Source organism: Cydia pomonella, chromosome 6, assembly GCF_033807575.1.
Source record: "Cydia pomonella isolate Wapato2018A chromosome 6, ilCydPomo1, whole genome shotgun sequence".
Lineage (NCBI taxonomy): Eukaryota > Metazoa > Arthropoda > Insecta > Lepidoptera > Tortricidae > Cydia > Cydia pomonella.
The window spans coordinates 5,844,030-5,867,010 of NC_084708.1; the positions used below are offsets into that span (position 1 = coordinate 5,844,030).

The 22,981-nt window shown below is 35.5% G+C and overlaps 1 protein-coding gene across 1 annotated transcript; it reads left to right on the forward strand.

Annotated features, from left to right (window-relative positions):
- Nucleotides 1-15,628: 15,628 nt before the first annotated feature.
- LOC133518790 (uncharacterized) lies at nucleotides 15,629-22,606 on the forward strand. Its single transcript, XM_061852492.1, has 4 exons — nucleotides 15,629-16,393; nucleotides 17,076-17,236; nucleotides 18,224-18,493; nucleotides 19,952-22,606. The coding sequence occupies exons 1-4, from the start codon at nucleotides 16,327-16,329 to the stop codon at nucleotides 20,207-20,209; spliced, it is 756 nt and encodes a 251-aa protein (XP_061708476.1). The 5' UTR covers nucleotides 15,629-16,326; the 3' UTR covers nucleotides 20,210-22,606.
- The last annotated feature ends 375 nt before the right edge of the window (nucleotides 22,607-22,981 follow it).

A 22,981-nucleotide genomic window follows, 5' to 3' on the forward strand; every position in this document is an offset into this window, starting at 1 on the left:
CCAAACCCGATTACCCCACATGGCACAGCACTTCACCGCTCTTGTAAAAATTACTGCATATATACGTGCAAATATCAGGGTGTTATCGTTCTTGGATTTCGGTAATGCTTTCAACACGAGTGACTTCGACATCTTACTAGGCATATTGCGTTCTCTTAATGTATCTCCTGTGATAGATATCTAGTTCCATAGTTATTAAGTAGGGCGTCAACAGCATATAAAGGTGGATTCCTCTTGATCTTCATTTTTCTTGCACAGAACGGCGCAGCGTGTTGTCTCCTGTTTTATTTCATAACTGTATAAACTCTAACAAATTATATTTTCTTCTTCTATCACTTTAAACATACCGTCAAGGCTCTTTTACTCATCTAACATAGACTATCTGCACCATGAACATGAACACTAATTTAGAAAGCATTTTGATTTGGACTTACACGTTACGGTCTCAAGGTAAATCCACTGAAATTCAAGTTGTAGTGATAGGTACATAAATCAAAGCGTTCTGCCAGGGTTGATTTTAATACTCAACTGGCCATTCTTTTTAACTGTACCTATTTAGATTCCCTTCTTTCTAGGTCTGCTAAATCTAAGCCTGTATTCTGAAAATCGTATAACGCATAAAAGAAATAACAATTATAAATTATTACTTATTTATGTAGTCTAAAAGATGTGTAGGAAAATACAAATTCTAAGATAGTTAAAATCTAATCTTAGTGTGTCTAAATCTTTAATATAAAGAGATATTTAACACTTACATTCGCATACCGGACATTTTTGACATAAACATGCATCCATTACTCACCAACGAAAACAGACAACTTACTGCGCGCGCGCCGCATTACTGTCTGTCCGAAAAACTGTCTGTCCTACGTAATAAAATTTAAGGGAATATGTTTTATACTTAGCCTGCCTGACATCAACCCTCCTTGGGAATTCTTTGCTTCGATAAGGATAGATAAATTGGGAAAGGGAAAAGGGGGAAAAGGAAGGATAAGGGTAGGGATTTAGGATACTAGCGCCACGGAGACAGAGGGATGTGTGACACTAAAAAGATGTGTAGGAAAATACAAATTCTAAGATAGTTAAAATCTAATCTTAGTGTGTCTAAATCTTTAATATAAAGAGATATTTAACACTTACATTCGCATACCGGACATTTTTGACATAAACATGCATCCATTACTCACCAACGAAAACAGACAACTTACTGCGCGCGCGCCGCATTACTGTCTGTCCGAAAAACTGTCTGTCCTACGTAATAAAATTTAAGGGAATATGTTTTATACTTAGCCTGCCTGACATCAACCCTCCTTGGGAATTCTTTGCTTCGATAAGGATAGATAAATTGGGAAAGGGAAAAGGGGGAAAAGGAAGGATAAGGGTAGGGATTTAGGATACTAGCGCCACGGAGACAGAGGGATGTGTGACACTAGCAGGAATAAATGCGGGATGGATGAAATGGCGACAGGTCTCTGGAACAACTTGCGATCCACGAATGCCCCTTAAACTTAAGGGGAAAATCTACAGGACGATCGTGAGACCTGTTGTAATGTATGGATCAGAATGCTGGGCGACGAAAGTGACGGATGAAAGAAGAGTGCACGCAGCGGAAATGAGAATGTTGAGATGGATGTGTGGAGTGACGAGAAAGGATCGAATTAAGAATGAGTATATAAGGGGAAGTTTGAAAGTAGCACCGGTAGCGGAGAAGATAAGGAGTGGTAGGTTAGCGTGGTATGGGCATTTAATGAGGAGGGATGAATGCCATATAGGAAAAAGAATGTTAGGAATGAATGTTGATGGACGGAGAGCGGATGGTAGACCCAAAAAACGATGGATGGATTGTGTGAAAGAGGATATGAGAAAGAAAGGAGTGAGTGCTGAGGTGACGAAAGATAGAGGAGAATGGAAGAGAAGAACATGTTGTGCCGACCCCACATAACGTGGGATAAGGGCAGGAGGAAGAAGAAGAGTTTTATACTTAGCGGGGTTTTAGCGTAGCATTGTTAGTTGGCCATGTTTAACTGTTGTATTATTATTCTTTTTCTCAAACATAATTACCCGTTAAGACAACTAAATAGGTTTTAGTAGTGTATTTGTAATATGGATCGCAATAAAAGTCTTTTAAACACACAGTTAAAGAACGTTAGCCATGTTTAAGCGTAGTAACTGTTTTTTTGTATAGTATTTATTATAAAAAAGTGTACGTGATAAAACATAATAATAGGGTTAAATGGCTTTAATGGAAATTTATAAAGTTTTTCCAAGTAAATGTGTTTTAGCTTTGTATGTTGTAAAAGATTAATTAAAATAAACAACTGGCTAAGCGCTTTTATATTACTTATAGAAGAATAATGTGGGTTTGCGATTTTATAGTATCGAGAAGTATCATATTATAATGCAGTTAGCGTGTTAGGTCGAGTCTGTATCTCCGTAACTACAAATGATAAAAATATGATTCCAAGATCAGTCGATAGAGAATTTTTTCCTGTCTTAGAATATTCATCCAAACGAAAACTGGTAATATGCAGCTTTGATAGGTTTTAGTGATAGGACGGCAGCTCTGGGCTGCATCTTATTCTTTGAATGTCGTGGCGTAGACCAGCGGTTGAACAAAAATGGGTTTCGATAATATTAAAGTTTTTTCTTTTTTGATATGTCATTGGGAGTATGTTAAATAATACTTTGGTAAAAAGTTAGAAATTTTAAGGTTGAGCTTTCGGTTATATTTAAATATTTTAATTTTTGCTAATAACTAAGTAAATATAGAATTAAAGTTACAGAAAACTTTAGCATATCGAATAACACTTCAATTTATGTACAATTTTCAGTTTTTAGAAATCTGGAACAGCTGCTTTCTGGTAAACGTAAAAACACGAGTTATTTTGTAAATATAGAATTAGAGTTGCTGATATTGCAAAATTACGATATTATCGATCAACTTAGTATTCTAGTAAAAAGTTAGACATGTAGACAATGTGCTTGTCTAATTATTGATTTCAGGTTAAGCAGTATAGCTAATATTGAATTAAAGTTTGTAGAGTTAATAATAATCGATCATCAACAATGATCTCAGTTACTAAACAAAAATTTAGAAATATAAAATCACGGCGACACTCATTACTGATATGTATGCATTCCTTGCTTACATAATTATAAATACGTTACGTTTCAAACGCGCGGCAAGTTTGCGCGCGCCGCGCGCTGTGGCAGGAGGCAGCGAACAACGGTAGTGGGGAGCGGGGTGTCCTTGACTGCGTCTACGGTCCATCAAAAAAATTCCTAAAGCGTGTTTTAAATTAATAGCAATAGAAAATTGTTATTTTGTTGTTACTATAATAGGTATTGCCCGCGGTTTCGTTCACGTAGAATTCGTTATCGCGTTACATGAATATTATTTATTTTTTTAAACTTTATTGCACAAACAAAAAAAAACACAAATGGCGGACTTAATGCCAAAAGGCATTCTCTACCAGTCAACCTTTGGGTCAAATAGAGACAAAAAAAACACATTCTCATACAGATGACCACCCTTCCTTGTACCATTTTAAAAGCCAGTTGCAGCTTTTCTTTCCCGATTTTTTTCAGATGTTTGGACTTGGTATTTTCCTCGCGATAGTTATTTGTTTTAAGGGGAAGAGCGGTTGTTAACCGCTAATGCTAATATTGATAACCGATAGTTATATAGAGATACGTTATAAGGTATATGCACCCTCATGTTATTTATTTCTGATAAGAAATAAATTTAAGACAAAATTCACAGTGATACATTTCAAGTAGGTTGCCTTGTAAGATTGCGTACGGATAGTTTTTTTGTTTGTTATTTCATCGTATGATATATCAAATGAAAGCTTATTTGAAAGTTGCCGTATTAAAAAAGTTGGTCCAGTTAATGGTCGCCTAGATTAACCGATTTTTATATAAAATGTAGGCAACCATGGACTGGACCAACTTGTTAAAAAGGCAACCTAGTACAGTTAGTAATATAGTACCTGGGCGACCGAGCTTTGCTCGGTTATAACTATTTATTGTAATATGGTGGTGATAATCTACATACTTAAAAAGTAAAATGTGAACTGACAATTATTATTATTTACAATCGATTTTAACCTTACAGCACTTGTCACAGAGTAACGCCATCTATTGTCGATTTCTCTTATTACATAGGTCATTTTTTTTTACTAAATTAAACTTGTGTAAAACAATAAAAATTAAAAAATTATATATAAACTTGAACATACAAAAAAAAAAACAAAAGTTAGTCACCGGGCGAGATTCGAACCCGTAACACTCGTTTAGCAGTCCGCGTCTTAACCCGCTGGACCAGACGGACAGTAGCCGTCAACACGAAATTAGTGACCATATTCTGCGTCGAAAGAAAAACGCATGAAAACTCGAAAACACGCGTTTTCTCAAACATAAGACTAATCTAGATAGATTGTATACCCCCAAAAACCCCTATATACCAAATTTCAGCGAAATCGTTAGAGCCGTTTCTGAGATCACAGAAATATATATATACATATATACAAGAATTGCTCGTTTAAAGGTATAAGATAAAATAACTTTTCTTTTGATATATCATGTGACGTTTTCGTTTACACACTAAAAGCAAAGTGTAAAAAGTAACAGTGGGCCGACGCCTTTGATGTTTGCGTAAATGCCGACACCGCTCAAGGTCTCCATACCTACCTAGGGTTATCACAGACTTACACAACTGCCCAAAAGAGGATGGAAATGTTTTTAGTTTTCATGTTGTATGATGTATGTGTACTAATTTTACAAATGACGTCCATTTTGGAAATAAAGATGGCGGACGTCACTTTTTTGAAAAAGTCGTTATGGGTGTTGTTTTCTGGGTTTTTAGGGGTGTGGATTTCAAAAATGGCATCTATTTTGAAAATAAATATGGCGGACGCTACTTTTTGAAATGGGTGTCGATGTGCGTAGCCGTGATATCAACCACCTTTAATTCTAAAATGGTCTCTATTTTTGAAATCTGCACCAACAAAAACCGCCAAAATTGACGTCATTTTTGTAATTGGAACCCCGAGGAACCTCGGAGATGACACCCATATCGATTTTTAAGAAAAATTAATGTCCGCCATCTTGGATTTCAAAATAGACGTCATTTTCGTAATCGGAATCCCGAGGAACCTCGGATATGACACCCATATCGACTTTTAAGAAAAAATAATTTCCGCCATCTTGGATTTCAAAATGAACGTCATTTTCGTAATCGGATCCCCGAGGAACCTCGGAGATGGCACCCATATCAATTTTTAAGAAAAATTAATGTCCGCCATCTTGGATTTCAAAATGAACGTCATTTTCGTAATCGGAACCCCGAGGAACCTCGGAGATGACACCCATATCGATTTTTAAGAAAAATTAATGTCCGCCATCTTGGATTTCAAAATAGACGTCATTTTCGTAATCGGAATCCCGAGGAACCTCGGATATGACACCCATATCGACTTAAGAAAAAATAATTTCCGCCATCTTGGATTTCAAAATGAACGTCATTTTCGTAATCGGATCCCCGAGGAACCTCGGAGATGACACCCATATCGATTTTTATGAAAAAATAATGTTCGCCATCTTGGATTGCAAAATGGACGTCATTTTCTTAATCGGAACCTCGAAGAACCTCGGAGATGACACCCATACCGATTTTTAAGAAAAATGAATGTCCGCCATACTGGGTTCCATAATGGATGTCATTTTCGTAATCGGCACCCTGAGGACTTTCAAAAATAATGAAAACATCAAATACTACATGATACATATACAAACAGAAGCAAGAAACAATTTCTTGCTTTTTAAAGTCTTAAACTACACATAATTTCTTAAAATAAGTTATAAAACATGTCCGCCATTTTGAATTTGAAAATTGATATCATAATTATGATATATTTTTGTTTACACTGAGACAAATAATTAGCACATGTATGAAATATTTTAATTGTGTGTGTTTTTTTTTTTTTTATACTACGTCGGTGGCAAACAAGCATACGGCCTGCCTGATGGTAAGCAGTATCCGTAGCCTATGTACGCCTGCAACTCCAGAGGAGTTACATGCGCGTTGCCGACCCTAACACCCTCCCACCCCTCGTTGAGCTCTGGCAACCTTACTCACCGGCAGGAACACAACACTATGAGTAGGGTCTAGTGTTATTTGGCTGCGATTTTCTGTAAGGTGGAGGTACTTCCCCAGTTGGGTTCTGCTCTAGATCTGGAATGACATCCGCTGTGCTGTGCCTTACCACACAGAGCCAGATGACATTTACAATGCCCATACCTCTCTTATAATGCCTGTGCTAAAAATGTGATTGCGAACTACCTGCAATAACTATACAGTACCTGGGCGACCGAGCTTTGCTCGGTTATAACTAACTGTTTATTGTAATATGGTGGTGTATAGGTGATAATCTTAACTACATTCTTTTACTAAATTAAACTTGTCTAAAACAATAAAAATTTAAAAAAAATATATAAAATTGAACATATAAAAAAAAACAAAAGTTAGTCACCAGGCGAGATTCGAACCCGTAACACTCGTTTAGCAGTCCACGTCTTAACCCGCTGGACCAGACGGACAGTGGCAGGCAACACGAAATTAGCGACCATATTCTGCGTCGAAAGAAAAACGCATGAAAACTTGAAAACACGCGTTTTCCCAAACATAAGACTAATCTAGATCGATTGTTTACCCCCAAAAACCCCCATCTACCAAATTTCAGCAAAATCGTTAGAGCCGTTTCCGAGATCCCGGAAATATATATATACAAGAATTGCTCTTTTAAAGGTATAAGATAATTAGGCATTAAAACACTCGTGTGATCTTTTTAAGAAACTCACTTCGTTCGTTTCCTAAGCCCACACTCGTGTATTTTAATGCCTTTTATTATGTAGCAGTAACATAAACTACTAATATATGTTGAAAGTAAGTACAGGCGGCTAACACAATGGTAACAAAAGACAAAAGTTTTGAAAATGTAATTTTCATCATCGTCACTTGGCTGTACATTTGAGGGCCTATCGCGAACCACGTTCGACGTGTTACCTCTCTATCGCACTTGTAAATTCGTACGTAAGTATGACAGGGAGGCAACACGTCGAACGTGGTTCGCGGTAAGCCCTCTGATGCCGCCTCCATTAGTCTTTTGTACGCCGGTATAGCCTTCGACTCAATGTATAATCTACACTTTTTATGGAAACGTAGTTCCTCCTTCCCGTAGAAATATTTAACTTTCCCATCACCAAGAAAGATTATTTGCTCGCAGTTATTAGCTGCTCAATTCCTCGTTTTTTCTCTGTTACTAAGTCAGTACAGTACACATATCAAACATTTTTCACTCATTTTGAAGTCATAATAACTTTTATTCTATAATTAAATTCATGTAATGTCCGCATCTAATTTATGTGCACGATAAACAAACAAATGAGTGATTTGAAAGAAAAGACAAACAGCGCTTGCGAAGCTGAGCGGGGGGCACGGGCGGGGCGAGGTATCTATCGCTCACTAGGTCGGCTACGATAGGCTCCCGCGCGCCGAGCCGACATGTTGACGGACCAGCGCGGCGTGGTTATGAATTTCGCGCCTTTTTAAGTTGATTTTACTATTACAATGCAAGCTACACACAGATATTTCTTACTTTCCATAAAATGGCTGCATATATTATTTTATAGTAATAGACTTATCTCTACGGACTTTAATTCAATATTAGATCTTACAGGACAAAAAACGCATATTAATTGTAAAGCACATATCCTATTCTTCTAATTTTTTGCCTTGCCTATTAACTTAAGAATTTAGATATGATATTGTGGATTTTTCAAACTTTAATTCAATATTGACAAAATAATAAGCTAATTTGAGTTTGACAAAGTAGCACGTTGATTTTTTTTCTAAAAATTTGACACATATTATAAAAGACGATGCTTAAATTTTGTACTTTAATTCAATATTCAAAATTCATCAATAAAAATACATAAATACCTTATTTATATCTAACGCTCGTTCTAAATTTTCTTCATATATTACAAATATGCTTAAAAATATGTCCCATACCAGATAAACATCACTTTTCACTCTTTAGAATTATCGAAACTTATAGGGCAAAAATCCGGTCCCACTATTGGTCTAGCGGTGCAGCGAGACAAATTTACGTACGGTCGTTATGAGAGGGGTAAGTGGGTTAGAGCGGGGATGAGTGCTTAGCTCCGCCCAGACGCTCAAGGCCATTGGGCCTACTTAGCGTCTTAATGTAGATCATTGCGGTAGCTATTGCAAGTCAGATTTAAAAAACATTTCTGTTAGACAGTAAAAAATATTGTTATTATAAGCCTATACGGAATATCAAAATAACGTTATACACCGTGTTTTTTTTGATGTGCTTTAATTTCAAGGGTGCATTCCTGAGCTTAAATTAAGTAACTTTCTCAAAGACACCGGTATTCTAATTAATTCCATTTCGGAGATAATCAATATTTTATTTTTATCTTATAAAGGCCTTACGAGTGTGTACACTTACCTTAGGGCCCGTTCACATATTGATTAGTGTTTAGTACGGGTTAATACATTTGCTACTAAACGTAAGTACTATCTCGGACGATCGATGTTCGAAATGACATTGACATGTCACAGTTTTCAATTGTTTGATTGAGATAAATGTAATGCCCGTGCAACAACAATGCTATATGCGACAATTAATTACTTTTTATAAAAAAATTTTTTAATAAAAATATTTAAATTTTTTATTAACAATTTTTTTTTTTAATAACTATGTCATGTAGTTTCTTTTAACGTACTTACCAATTCCCCGAAGTTAACGGAATTCAATAAAAACACGGTGTATAAACCTGTAGCCTACTGATATTTTGTCTTTTCACTTTCCGTAACCTACCTGTAACGATTAAGGGGAAGCCACTAAATGAAATCCGAGGGCCAATAAAGGGGGCCGGGCCTTAACGACGGTTTAATAAATACGAGTTTTAAATGATGGTTAAGACAAAGCAAGAATATTAAAATTAAATAATAACCGTGTTTTTGGCACGGTCTTTTTTGTATTTAATAACATGATGATTAAAACAGGGGTATCATTTTCATAATTCATTTTATTTAAAGAGTCATATCATATACACCGTGTTTTGTTATTTCCGTTAATTTCAAGTGTCCTTTCCTGAGCTTAAATTAAGCAACTATCCCAAAGACACCAGAATTCTAATTAGCTCAATTTCGGAGATAATCAATATTTTAGTTTTATCTGATAAGGTGACGAGCGTGTACACTTACCTTAGGGCCTGTTTACATATTGATTAGTGTTAAGTACGAGTTAAAACATTAGCTAATAAATGTAAACTGTACTCTCGGACTATCGATGTTCGAAATGACGTTAATATGTCACAGTTTTCAATTGTTTGGTTAAGTTAAATGTAATACCCGTACTACAACAACGCTATATGCAACATTTAATGTCTTTTTATTTAAAAAAAATATTAAAAATAAACTTTTTTTTAATTAACTATGCCATTTACTCGTAATTTCCTTCAACGTACTTACCCATAACCCGAAGTTAACGGAATTCAATAAAAACATAGTGTATAATGTACTGTAGAATGTTGTACGATAAATATGCGAATAGGCAACATGTGTCGATTCAAAACACGACCGAAGGGAGGGTAGGTTTATCCTATATCATGTATAGAAGTTACACAGTACTGAGTTTCATATGAACCCTGATAGGGTACAGCAATAGTCTTAAATCTAAGTTATGCTAGTTATGATTACTACTACTAATGGATTCAAAACGAATTTGGGTCTTCAAGAACCATTTTTCAGTAATTTTTTGATAAACGTAATCGGAAATAATCGCTTTTGTCTTTTTCCTCGCGTTGTCCCGGCTCATGGGAGGTCCACTTGACAACTAATCCCAAGATTTGGCGTAGGCACTAGTTTTTACGAAAGCGACTGCCACCTGACCTTCCAACCCAGAGGGCAAACTAGGCCTTATTGGGGTTAGTCCGGTTTCCTCACGATGTTTTCCTTCACCGAAAAGATCAAATGATATTTTGTATATAAGTTCCGAAAAACTCATAGGTACGAGCCGGGGTTTGAACCCGATTGGCAATTTTGATAGCCCAGACAGACGGTGCAAGTGTTATTTTAAATGTCAAATTTAAAATAACACTTGCACCGTCTGTCTGGGCTATCAAAATTGCTGCCAACTTATGCCTTCCCCGTCTAAGCTACCAAAATCGCTGCCAACTTATTTTGGTCTGACTCTATGGGCATAGTTCAAGGACCGAGGAAGGAGACAGGATGGTTTTTATCAATCTTCATTATCATCCGACGCAGACGAAGTCGCGAGAAGAAGTTAGTCGTTTATGAGTATTATGGATGTATTCTCATTTGTCCCTGCTGAGCACAGAAGGGAATATTTCTTTTCATATAAATCATTCCTATTTGTCCCCGCCTCATGTATGGCGGCAGTCACATGGGGCGCGGACAACAGAAGTAGAATATAGTTTACATAGTTGTTTAAGATTGGCTTTGAAAGTTGTATTGTGTACCCTCTCCATTGCATTATGATAAGTTTTAAATATGTATTCTTACTAAGTGATTATTTGTAATCTTTTGAGAAATAAACATCTTAAACCTAAACCTAAAATATACCATAATTTATTTATTTTCATCTCTACTAGCGACTCGCCCCAGTTTCGCATAGGTTACGCAAAATACACCCAAACCTTCCTCAAGAATTACTCTATTGATAGTTAAAAACCGCATGAAAATCCGTTCAATAGTTTTTGATTTATCGCGAACATACTTACAAACTGACAGACGCGGCGCGGGATCATTTTATAAGGTGTAGTGATTTGGTTCAATAACCCAGACACTATAAACAATACTCATATTTCACGTAAAGGGTTAAACTCCATAAACAAAGCTTTGTAAATACGAAAGCTCACGCCAGCTAGAAAAAACGTTTTAGCCAAATTAACACTTTTTACGTATATGCGCTGTAATCTTGCATTGTCATTTCCACAGTAATTTTAATGTCCTTCTCACAGGCCACAAAACGACACTTTACATAATTAATCCTCGGCGGTGACACGTCGTAAGCGGCTTACAGTCAAATTGGACGCCGTAATGGATTATCCTACGTCCTACCTATAGGACAGTGCACAAAGAAAAATGTCCTATATATATTACGAGTAGAACAAATCATATTGTGTTTTTAATTAGTACACAGCTTTAGCAAAATGTCTAGCCTTTTTTAAGCATGCTTATGCCATTCTGTAATGTTTTGGGAACATGCAAAAATGTGTACTTAGTTTCTTTGAGATACGTACAAATAAATAATTGAATTAATCATCCTTAAGGAACGACTTTAAGTAAAATAATTCTATGAACAATGACTTGAAAAGGAAAGTTAGCTCGAAATGCTTGAATATCTTCGTTTGAGTGTGATTATTATTTGAATGACCGATCGTAATATTATAGGGGAAAGTGGGGGAATTGGGAACGATTCCAACGCTGTAAAATGATATATGTCAATAATCGTTTTTTTTACCTTATTAGGTATTGAAATTGTGGGCCATATTTGTGCAACCTTTCCGACAGCGAGAGAATCACGGAGGCAAATTCAAACTTACATTCCGATTTCAAAATGATATCATTATATTATCAAAATAATAATCATAAATATTTGGGGTCAATCTTACACGGAGATCGACCTAGCCCCAAACTAAGCAAAGCTTGTACTATGGCGGTACTAGGCGACCATATATATATACGTATAACGTATATATCTAAATACATAAGTAGGTATAAATACATAGAGAAAACACCCATGACTCAGGAACAAATATCTGTGTCCATCACACAAATAAATGCCGTTACCGGAATTCAAACCCGGGACCATCGGCTTCATAGGCAGGGTAACTACCCAGTACCCAGTGTACCCACTAGGCTACACCGGTCGTAAAAATTGTACAGCAAGCTGGAGATGTGCATACCGCATACGTACATTATGTCATCAATATATGTACAGCAAACTGCAAACAAAATGAGATCATTTTGATATCGGATGTGTTCGAATTGGCTTCCCAAAATGGCGTAAATTGTTTGCGCGGGCTTAAGGCCGGCCTTAAGTCTTCATAATCCGATTACCGCGTTTACTGAAGGCTTCCAATTTGTGAGGCAAATCTTTACACCTCACTTTGAGCGAAGTTTAAATAGCATGAGCAGTTTAATGATATTTTTATATAACTATATTCTAACGAATTTAGCAAGATTATTTAAATGTGTGCAAATGTCACTGGTGAGCTCTTCCTGCCATTAGGACATGTTAATTTTGACGTCACGTTCAAGTACCTTTTAGCAAACATATATAAGATAAATAAACTCTAACAAAAAAAGGTGCCTCTAAAAATCAAGAAAAAAATACTCGAATAGATGGCGATATAGCTTTGGCCTACACCGTTTGATATTCAGTGCAAGAACATGGATCAAACAGACATTATGTCATTCTAAAAGTTTAGTCCTGTATTGAAAGATGGCAGTAAATATAGTTCACTACAAAATTTACTTTGACAATACGCCTCTATACCAAAATGAATTTTGCTTTTAGTACCTAAGGGGCGTTTTGCGCGCAGAGTAGGTAAGATTATCAGACTTTAACTGTCATTTCTGTATCTTGTATTGCTTTAAAACAAAGGGTCGCGTATAGACATTTGCTCCTCAAAATAAACCTGATCGACTGATACCATTAATAAATATTTTTTAAGTCCACCAATGATGAACTTAGTGTTGAAAAGCTGTTGTAGTAGAACGAATATCAGGGGGCCTAGCCAATATGTTAATCGTTGATGGAAAACCCCGATCGAAACTAATGTATGGAAATAGTCACGTGATTTTTCGTACCATCTGTCATCCCGATACAGTTTTTATTGCGTTTGTCGATGGACGACTGTTATTTTGACAAGGCCCCCAAGTGAACTTTTCGGCTTAGGTTGATAGAGTAAATGATACAAGTCATCGACGATATTTTGTTTTTTGACACACTTTTTTTACTGTAGTTTTCATATGCAATATATCAAATATATCAAGTACTTTTCGAGATCTTTCTAATGAACCTTAACTCGATGTGCTTGTGCTATTCCATCGAGGAGTTCCTTTGTATCAGGAAGTGGTTCAAATTTAAGTTACAAGTATATTATTATACTAAGAATTATGCAAAGAAAAGCTAAATAAAAGTATGTAAAAAAACAACTCTTCCTGCTTGGTAATAGCTCATTAATTGTTGATGATAATAACAAATTAAGTCTTTGTACCAAGTCTCGGAAACGGTTTTTAAAATACCAGTAAATACCAGTTTATTACGGTTTTCCTCAGAACTTTTATAAGAACGCGAACGTCTTAAGAAATTTATTGTAACCTAAAAAACCGTTTTTTCGACGAGCGACGCAACGGCCGGTCGGCCTGGTGGTGTGCCACGTAAACAGAGACACTTACGTAGGAATAAACCGGTTTTTTTGTTCTAAACCGGTTAATTTGACAAGAACTGATCTCATAAAAACCGGTTTAAAAACAACGGTTGTTCGAGCGAACACAAATTAAAAGGTTTTGCGCCATGTACATGATACCGGTTTGGAAATTTAACCGGTTTCCGAGCCTTGCTTAGTACTGGTTTTATACTTACTGTGTCAGCCTGTGAAGGCTTAGGTGTTACAGTAAAGATGTTGTAGGATGTAAGGATGAATTAGAGTTGTGTTACAGTAATGTGAAACGAGCAATCTCTTCATTGTCATAATGCAGTCTTTGTACTGGTCTTATATATGCTGTGTCAGCCTGTAAAGGCTTAGGTGTTACAGTAAAGATGTTATAAGATGTAAGGATGAATTAGAGTTGTGTTACGGTCATGTGACACCAGCAATCTCTTCATAGTCATAATCTGACGACGAAATAGCAGCTAAAATGTTTATATAAGTATACGAAAAGGTAATGAAAAGGTAACATTATATTTGGCTGTACATACCGAAAACCAGTTTAACCTTATTATTTCTTATTGTTATTTTTACAGTGTACACTACTTTTTAATCTAATTGGAATCTTTACATAAACCAAATAAAGTAGTATTTCTATGAAATTCATCCCCATTTATTATACAACAAAATTCAAATAAAAAAAATCTGCAGAAATGTTACATTTTAATTGTTTTTATTTAAACTTTATTTCCCAATACATAAAAAAGGTCAAATGACTGGCTTAATGCCAGAAGGCTTTCACTACCAGACAATCTTAGGTTAAATCGAAAGATTGAGTTGGTAAAGGAAAATACACTTATAGTAAAATTGAACTTACTCATAGAAATGATGATTTTAGTCATTGAGTTATTATTACTACAGAAAAGCCATACCAATCAATTAAATTGTCGGAATCTCAACCTGTACCACGCGACTAAAACGTCGTAAACGCCGTAAAATTCATGGCGCTTACGCGTTTAGGTCGCGAGATTCACGATCCGCTTCTATGGTTTGTTGTAAAAACAACAACTCATAGCGCAAAATAACTCTGTGCCGGTTCTCTACATAGTAATAATAGTTCAATGGTTTTAGTACTCTCAGGACTCGGGTGCAATATTTTCCTGCTGTCTTTATCTACGTACAAGAAAGGGTTTCGTTAATTGAACAACTAAATAATATATTGAGTCGATTTTCCTCTTTATTTACAACAAAAAATAAATTATGGATATTGTTACGTTCAAAAACACAAACGAGCAAAACACTCGGTTAAAATATTTGAAAACTGCTTCCACAAGATTCGATAATTTTCGAGTTTAAACCTTACGTGTTTTAAATACGGTCGTATTTCGATCCGAACGGATATACGTGTAATTAGTGTATGAAAGTACGTGTTATGAGTTCTTTAATTAACTGCCGCGTTCCTATTACTACTTATTTAAAAGCTTTATCTCGCTGGTATACTCCATTGAAGAATGAACTTTAAGCCGTTCAAAATAAGGCTGATATTATAATGAAACATTTGACTAATATAGGAGGTTACGAAATGAAGCAGGTGATTTGCTTTACGTAATTTGTACGCTAGTGATGTATAATTACCATAACATTGGATACAATTACCGGTGTTTATGAAATTTAATTAGCTAAATATAATAATTAAAAGGATTTTTATGTTTTCAGGGTTTATTAACGGCTTGCGGTTTACATAAACACGTAGGTTTTCTCCGCAATAAATGGCCATTAAAAAAGATATTTAAGACTAATTTAACTAAAGCGACAAAATTACAATATTATTAATATTATTATTTTTATCTCTTTGGAGTTCACGGGCCTATAAATCCCGGTCTTTTGAAAGGCTTGCGGGGGATATAGATCCAACACGTAGGGGCGCCTTGGAGAGCTTTAATGTCATGTAGAACGTCTGCTGGAACCCGTTCACAGGCGCAACAATAGACACCCATGAACCGGTTGCAGCTGGCATTGGGACTATTGTAGAAAAAGTGAACAGTATAACGGTCTATGGAGTGAAGTTTGGATTATTATTATTCAACATTATTGTTATGAGACATAATCACTTCGTTAATTACTCAAAAGACTACACGGAAAAAAATATTTTTTACAATACTACCAGAATGTATAGTAAATGGGAATTTGTTCTTGTAACAAATTTTGCGTTCTCCTAACATTTTTTTCTGTTCAGCCAACCATTGGATTTGGTGCGATTACAATTCGTTTGTAACGGGCAATGTTCAATTCTAGTAACTTGAAAGCTTGTAAAGGTTAAGATCTAAATGTTATATCAACAATACTCAAGGGATAGTTACAATAGAATCGTCGTCTTTACAATTCCCATCGTTGTCGCAGCTATATAAAAATACGATACTACAAGAATGTGTAGTAAGCGGAAATTTGTTCTGCTAACTAATTTAACGTTCCCTTTACTAATTTTATTGTACGACCAACTATTTTGATGTGGTAGCGATTTCAATTCGTTTGTAACGGGCAATGTTCAATTCTAGTAACTTGAAAGCTTGTAAGGAATAGTATCTAAATGTTTACACCAACAATACTCAAAGTAAGTTACATTATACTATTGTTGTTATTAGTGTTATTACAATACGGATCGTTGCGTCTGGGAGAGCGGAGGGGCGCGGGAGGCGCGCGGGGCGGTTTCAAACAGTATGGCGCTGATCGTGACCAATCGTACTTACGTCGCCCGCGCAAAAGTAGTGACAGGCAGTTATAGATTTACTTTGCAGTGAAAATAACAAAAGAAAAACTTGTGTCTTACTGAAAATGGACGAAGACATCGCGCAAATATTGCATGAGTGGGGTCTGTCAGAATACTACGAGATATTCAAACGTAAGTCTTGTTTCCATTTTTTTATATTCAAATGTATTATCTGTACATTTTTTTCTTTTGTGCCGTATTCTAATTTTAAAATGCCTACATAGACAATACATTAAAAACACAATCTATCTCAAACATACTCCAACACGGAACAAAAATCAATCAACCGATATTGAGGTTGTATGTACCTATTGGAGTTACATGTGAATAATTTTCAAGCAAGTTCTGATATTTCTGATTCAGTTGTTTGTCGTGTCTAAACATGTTTTAAAGTTATAATATGGCCCAGTGTGTCTGTTTGTCTGTTACTTCACGCTTTAACGCTGAACCGATTTAGATGACATTTGGTATGGAGATAGTTAGAGTCCCGGGGAAGGAAATAGGATAGTTTTTATTCCAGAAATCGTGATTTAAGGGGGTGGAAGTTTGTATTAGAAATGACTTATTCCACGTAGATTAAGTCGTGGGCAAAAGCTAGTAGGTATAATAATATGCCTCCTACTAGTCCTACTGGGTAGTAAGTAATATTCCCAGCACCTTGTCAAATCTACCGCATCGGCACCGTTGCCGTTGCAGAGGTAGGGTAGTTTTCGTCCACATGTGTCAGTTTTCCTTATGTATATATTTATTTATATTCAAGTACTTTCCAAAAGCTTAATAGAAAGAAAGGGTTAAGTTTTGTTTGTATTTACAGAAAATAAGATCACCCTCAAAACATTCAACATATTGGATCAGGGAATGATACAAGAACTGATTAAACCAATTGGAGACAGAGCCACATTCATAAGCAACTTAAATATTTGGAAACAAATATCAAATGATGATGATGATGATTTCTCTCTTAGTCTCAGTCAGGTACCTATCTGTTTCAATATTTAGATAATTTAATAATATGACGTTGCATTATTGAAATAAATAATTATTATGGGACAGTCTTACACAAACAGACCTAGTCCCACAGCACAGAATAAATAATAGTATTTCATACAGAATGGCCAGGCTATGCCCGCCCCAATCTGAATTACCTCACCCCACGGAGGCCAATTAGCGTTTGTCTCGGACTTTTGCCATAGTTCTATTGAGCCTGGGGTCCGCTCGGCAACCTAATCCCAATAATTGGTGTAGGCACTATTTTTACGAAAGTGACTGCCATCTGATCGTCCAACCCAGACAGGAAACTAGGACTTGTTGGGATTAGGTCAGGTTTCTCACGATGTTTTCCGTCACTGAAAAGCGACTGGTAAATATCAAATGAAAACTCATTGGTACGAGTCGGGGTTTGAACCCAAGACCTCCAGATTGAAAGTTTGATGTCTTACCGCCAGGCCACCAGCACTTATTACTATAATAGATAGATATGCCTAAATAAATACTTAAATACATAGAAAACAACTATAACTCAGGAACAAATTTTACTGCCTAGTAATAATACAACATTTTTCACCACGCCACTGCGAAAAATACAAGTTATAAAATATTAAAAATTTAAGCCAAATTCATGCTTTCAAAATTATATAATTCTAAATCATCTCTTTAAAGTCCATCCTACCAGATAATGTAAAGAAACAAGTCAAAACTTACTTTCCCCACATCATGCGGATAAAATGCGTTTTTCTCCTCCGCTTTCTAAGGGATAAAGAACGTTCCGAGGTGGAGTGGTGAATTTTTTTTAAACTTTATAGATCTAAGACTCTTGGAATTATTTTATGAACGTAACAATGCTATCTTTATACAAAACGACCTAAGATCCGTGAGTTCCCTAGGTACATTACGGTTAGGTATGAAAGGGTTCATGTAAATATGTTTTTTATACAAGGGGCTAATTAACTTGTGTTTTTTTAGGGGAGCAAATCGGACATTAATGTCGATGTGTTGAATGAGAAACACAGAAACGTACCACCAATAAAGAATATTACCAACTTCCAAAGCAGTCAAGATGGATCCCCTTCTGACAGTAGCGTCAACACATCAATTAATCTACCACCAGTAAAGGACCTTACCAACGAAATCGAACAGTTGACAAGTGAGGTGTACACTATTCAAAATGTATCCCCTTCTGGCAGCAGCTCAACAAATGTGTTAATAACATATACTCCAAAGCTTAAACGACAAGTAAGATTTTTTAAGTTTCTCAAACATATAGTTGTGCTGGGTGAAATCTAAAACGTGTTTCAAGATAATCAAACCTGAATATATTCATAATTTTTAACAACTTTACTATGGGGTCAACTTTGTAAATTTACAATAAATAAAACTTTCTCATACCTTTCTTATCCTTGACCTTTTCTATGAAACTGTTCAATTTTTTTTACTTACAAAGTTGATCCCATAGTAAAAGTTGTTCAAAATCATTAATGGGATTAGGTTTTATTATCTTGTATAACATTTTAGATTTCACCCGGTATTTACCATAGGCAACTACATTTTCTGTCACCAAAGTTTAGATTTGCCACCTAATTTGTATCCCCTAATTATAATATCTGCCTACAACAAATATATCTGTGACCATTTTAATTGAAACGGTCACCAAATCTGAAACGCCTAACTAATGGATATTTGCACCCAAATTAAAACTTCAATCACTAGATTTGTATAACCAGAATAGTAGATCTATCACCAAAAAATAATAATAAAAAACCTGTAAAAATACAAAAAAAAAAGAAAATAGTTTTCACAGACTCAAGATACGTGCGACGACGTGCGAAACGAGGCGAGGAGAAGTGTGTTAGGTTAACTGAGAACAAAGCGTGCGTGCCGCGGCAGCGGTCGGTAAACACCAGAACCGACTTCTGGTGGTACAATTTTGTTGCAGATCTATTTATTTGGTGATCGATTAACGCGGTTTACACACTGCTGCAGTTTCCGCATGCGGTGACGGTGTGCGAACGAGATAGCGCTGTCACGCTTACACACCGTTGCCACATCCGGTTGCGGCGCCAGTATGATAACCTAAAGCACACCCTTTATATAAAGTGATCAAATAGTTCGTCACACCATATATTTTGTATGGTGTGACGAACTATTTGGCTACTCTAGCTCTTACAATATATTTGATGCTGACTGTACATCATTGTCGGTTGTCAATAAAGTCTATTTATGTATGACTTTTTATAGCAACAACGGCTTATTATGTACTTTTGACTTGAAAATGACTGTACATCATTGTCGGTTGTCAATAAAATCTATTTATGTATGACTTTTTATGGCAACAACGGCTTATTATGTACTTTTGACTTGAAAATGACTGTACATCATTGTCGGTTGTCAATAAAGTCTATTTATGTATGACTTTTTATGGCAACAACGGCTTATTATGTACTTTTGACTTGAAAATGACTGTACATCATTGTCGGTTGTCAATAAAGTCTATTTATAAATGACTTTTTATGGCAACAACGCCTTATTATGTACCTTTGACTTGAAAATGACTGTACATCATTGTCGGTTGTCAATAAAGTCTATTTGTAAATGATTTTTTATGGCAGCAACGCCTTATTATGTACCTGTAACTTGAAAATAACACAAATTAACTTCGAGCCAACTTCAACACTGCAATAAATTTGGTTACAGGCACTGCTGGACATATTAAATAAATCTGCAAAGGGTAGAAGCTTGCTGAATTTACACAAAGAAGAAGGAATGTTGTCAAGCAATAGCAGAAGGAAGCTTTGCAATATTATCGTGGAAGATCTATTGTTAGAAGACCCTGATGTGAGGGTAACACATGAGACGCTTCTTAGTATCGCTAATAAAATTAGAAACATTTTTCCAAAGGAGAATATAACCTATGATAATAACATTGGACAATTTAAAAAACAACACAATTAAAATGTCTGCGTCTGAAATATTGTGCTTCTTGAGATACTTTGGGCTACTCGTAGGTGATTTTATTCCATGCAGTGATTACATCTGGGAGTTATACATAGTGTTAAGGAAAATAATTGATATAGTTACATCTAATGCCGTTCACAAAGATAATTGTGATTTACTACAGTCTTTAGTTACAGAACACCATCAATTATATCTAACGTACAGTAAAAAGACTTTCAACTCCTAAATTTCATTTTTTAACGCATTATAATGATATGTTACAGAAGTTCGGTCCTTTAGTGTCAATATGGTTAATGCGTTATGAAGCCAAACATCGTTTATCGAAATTGGCTGCAAATGTGTCTAGTAACAGAAAAAATCCATGCAAAACTTTGGCAATCGAGCATTAGTTACAATTAAATGAAACCTTTTTAACTGGTCTAGATGAGATCTTCGAATTTGGAATTAAAAAAACAGTAACTGATAATACTGAACGAAAAATAAGACAATCTCTAACCTTATCATCTCACCCTCTTTACCAAGTTAGTTGGGTTTCTATAAAAGGAACTAAGTACTCTAAAAATATGGTTATTACTTAAGATATATATGTGATGGCCTCTTACCAATGTTTGGTTTAATTGAGTGTATTTATGTAATGTTTGAAAATAAAACCATTATTTTTGAATTCAGTTTATTCAAGACTTTGTTTTTTGATGAGAGGCTTTATTGCTACGATGTAGAACTGACTGATAATATATTATTTTGTAATTATGACACAATTTATTCATAATATATTCCAAATACTAAGTCAGTAACATCTAATAATAGGACAAAAATTGTTCTAAGATCTCCTGTATGAATAATACGCCAAAGTACGTTTATTATTGTATGTACATTTTATTCTTACCGTCAATTCGTGCAACATTGCCTACGATGCCTTCCTCTGCCTGGCTTGAAAAACGGTGATTCTCTGTCTACTGAATATACATTTAATTCTTAATAATGGCCGCCTTTCTCCCATATCAGGAGTAAGGCATTTTCAAGCCATGCAGATTAAGCATCGTAGGCGTTAGGAGTAGACTATACAGGCGGCCAAAAAAGAACTAGATTCCCGTTGGCTGTAAGGGGCCATTACCCACCGCCGCCGCTTAATCGCCATGCAAAAACCCAAAACACAAATCAATCTGAGAAGTTCCAAAACCATCTAGGGAGGATGGTTGGGTCCCAAAACCTTACAGCCAACGGGAATCTAGTTCTTTTTTGGCCGCCTGTATATTATACACTAATGAGAAACTCTATTTTTACGATATAAGTATAACTAGGCATTTTTATTCTGTCATGTGCTGTAATGTACCTACTAGTACTAAGTAATTATCGCAGACTTATCAACCCGACACCCAATGTGATCAAAATAAAGCATTGAAATTAGAACTGTACATGACGTGGCAAATATTATAGTGTATATTTAAATACAGTGGTAGTCGTATACTGTATTTGAAATTATTGATATTTGAATATTACCGAAGTGAATAATTATTATTAACCCAATCTATTTTAACACCAGTGAGATCAGCGGAATGCTCTATTCCGCCTAACTATCAATGATTCCAATTAGACCAGTGGAATGGAGTAATCCGCTGATGTTATCGGTAGGGTGATATAATCAGTTGGTGATATTCAAATATCGATCCCCTGTTATTTTTGAATGTGGTATTAAGTATATTAAAAATTATAACAAGGATATAACGTATCACTTCAATGTAGAACTGATTTATCTATTTGATTAGAATTTTGTTATCAGTTGTTACCATATACCCAATACTTAACTTTTTAAGTAGATTCTATCGCGTGTATTATTTAACTAATATCCATTCCGACGTTTTGAGTACTATCCTGCACTCGTTGCCACGGAAGTGCCGTAGACGTCAGACGCCCGTGACGTGACCACGAGTGCAAGAAAAGAGTACTCGAAACGTCGGAATGGATAATAGTTAAATATATACGCGATATAATCCGTTTAAATTGAATTATTTCGTTGATTAACAATCGCGGTAACTATTAGGGATATAAGTACACTGTTTAGGGAGGAGTGATATTATTACTTAGTTACAGTCGCCATCAGATACATCGGTGCAGCCAAGGTAATCAAGGCGATAAAGTGCATGTTCAGACATTTTTGAGTACCTTGGCCGCTCCGATATATTACAGTCGCCAACAGATATATTGGAGCGGCCAAGTTGATCACAAAACAACGTCTTTATTGTCAAAGCGATATAGTGCACGTCCAGATATTTATAGGTACCTTGGCCGCTCCGATATATTTGATGGCAACTGTACAATGTAAAACCTTTTTTCTATAAATGTGACTCACAATCAGTTTTGTTGCCTATTAATATAAAATAATGATTGATTTCATTTGAAGTTTTTTTAAACTAGAAGTTTCCCAACTTTAGGAACCTGTTTTGTTCAAATTGTGAAATAGGTTAAGGTGACTACATTATAATTATTTAAGCTTTTCATAACATAAAATTAATATTGTATAGAAAATACTCTACAGTTAATATTGAACTACATCGCATTTATTATAACGCATAATAATTAATATATGTACATAATTATGTCTACTTATAATATTTCACAACTTGATTGCAACTTACGACTGACACGACTTGTCCCCAGCCTCTGCACAATATATAATAAATGAAATGCCAGATATTACTACTTCCCATGAAAAAGTGCTATTAAGTGGTTTTATGTTTTTATTAAAAAATCAACGTTTTCGAAAGAAGT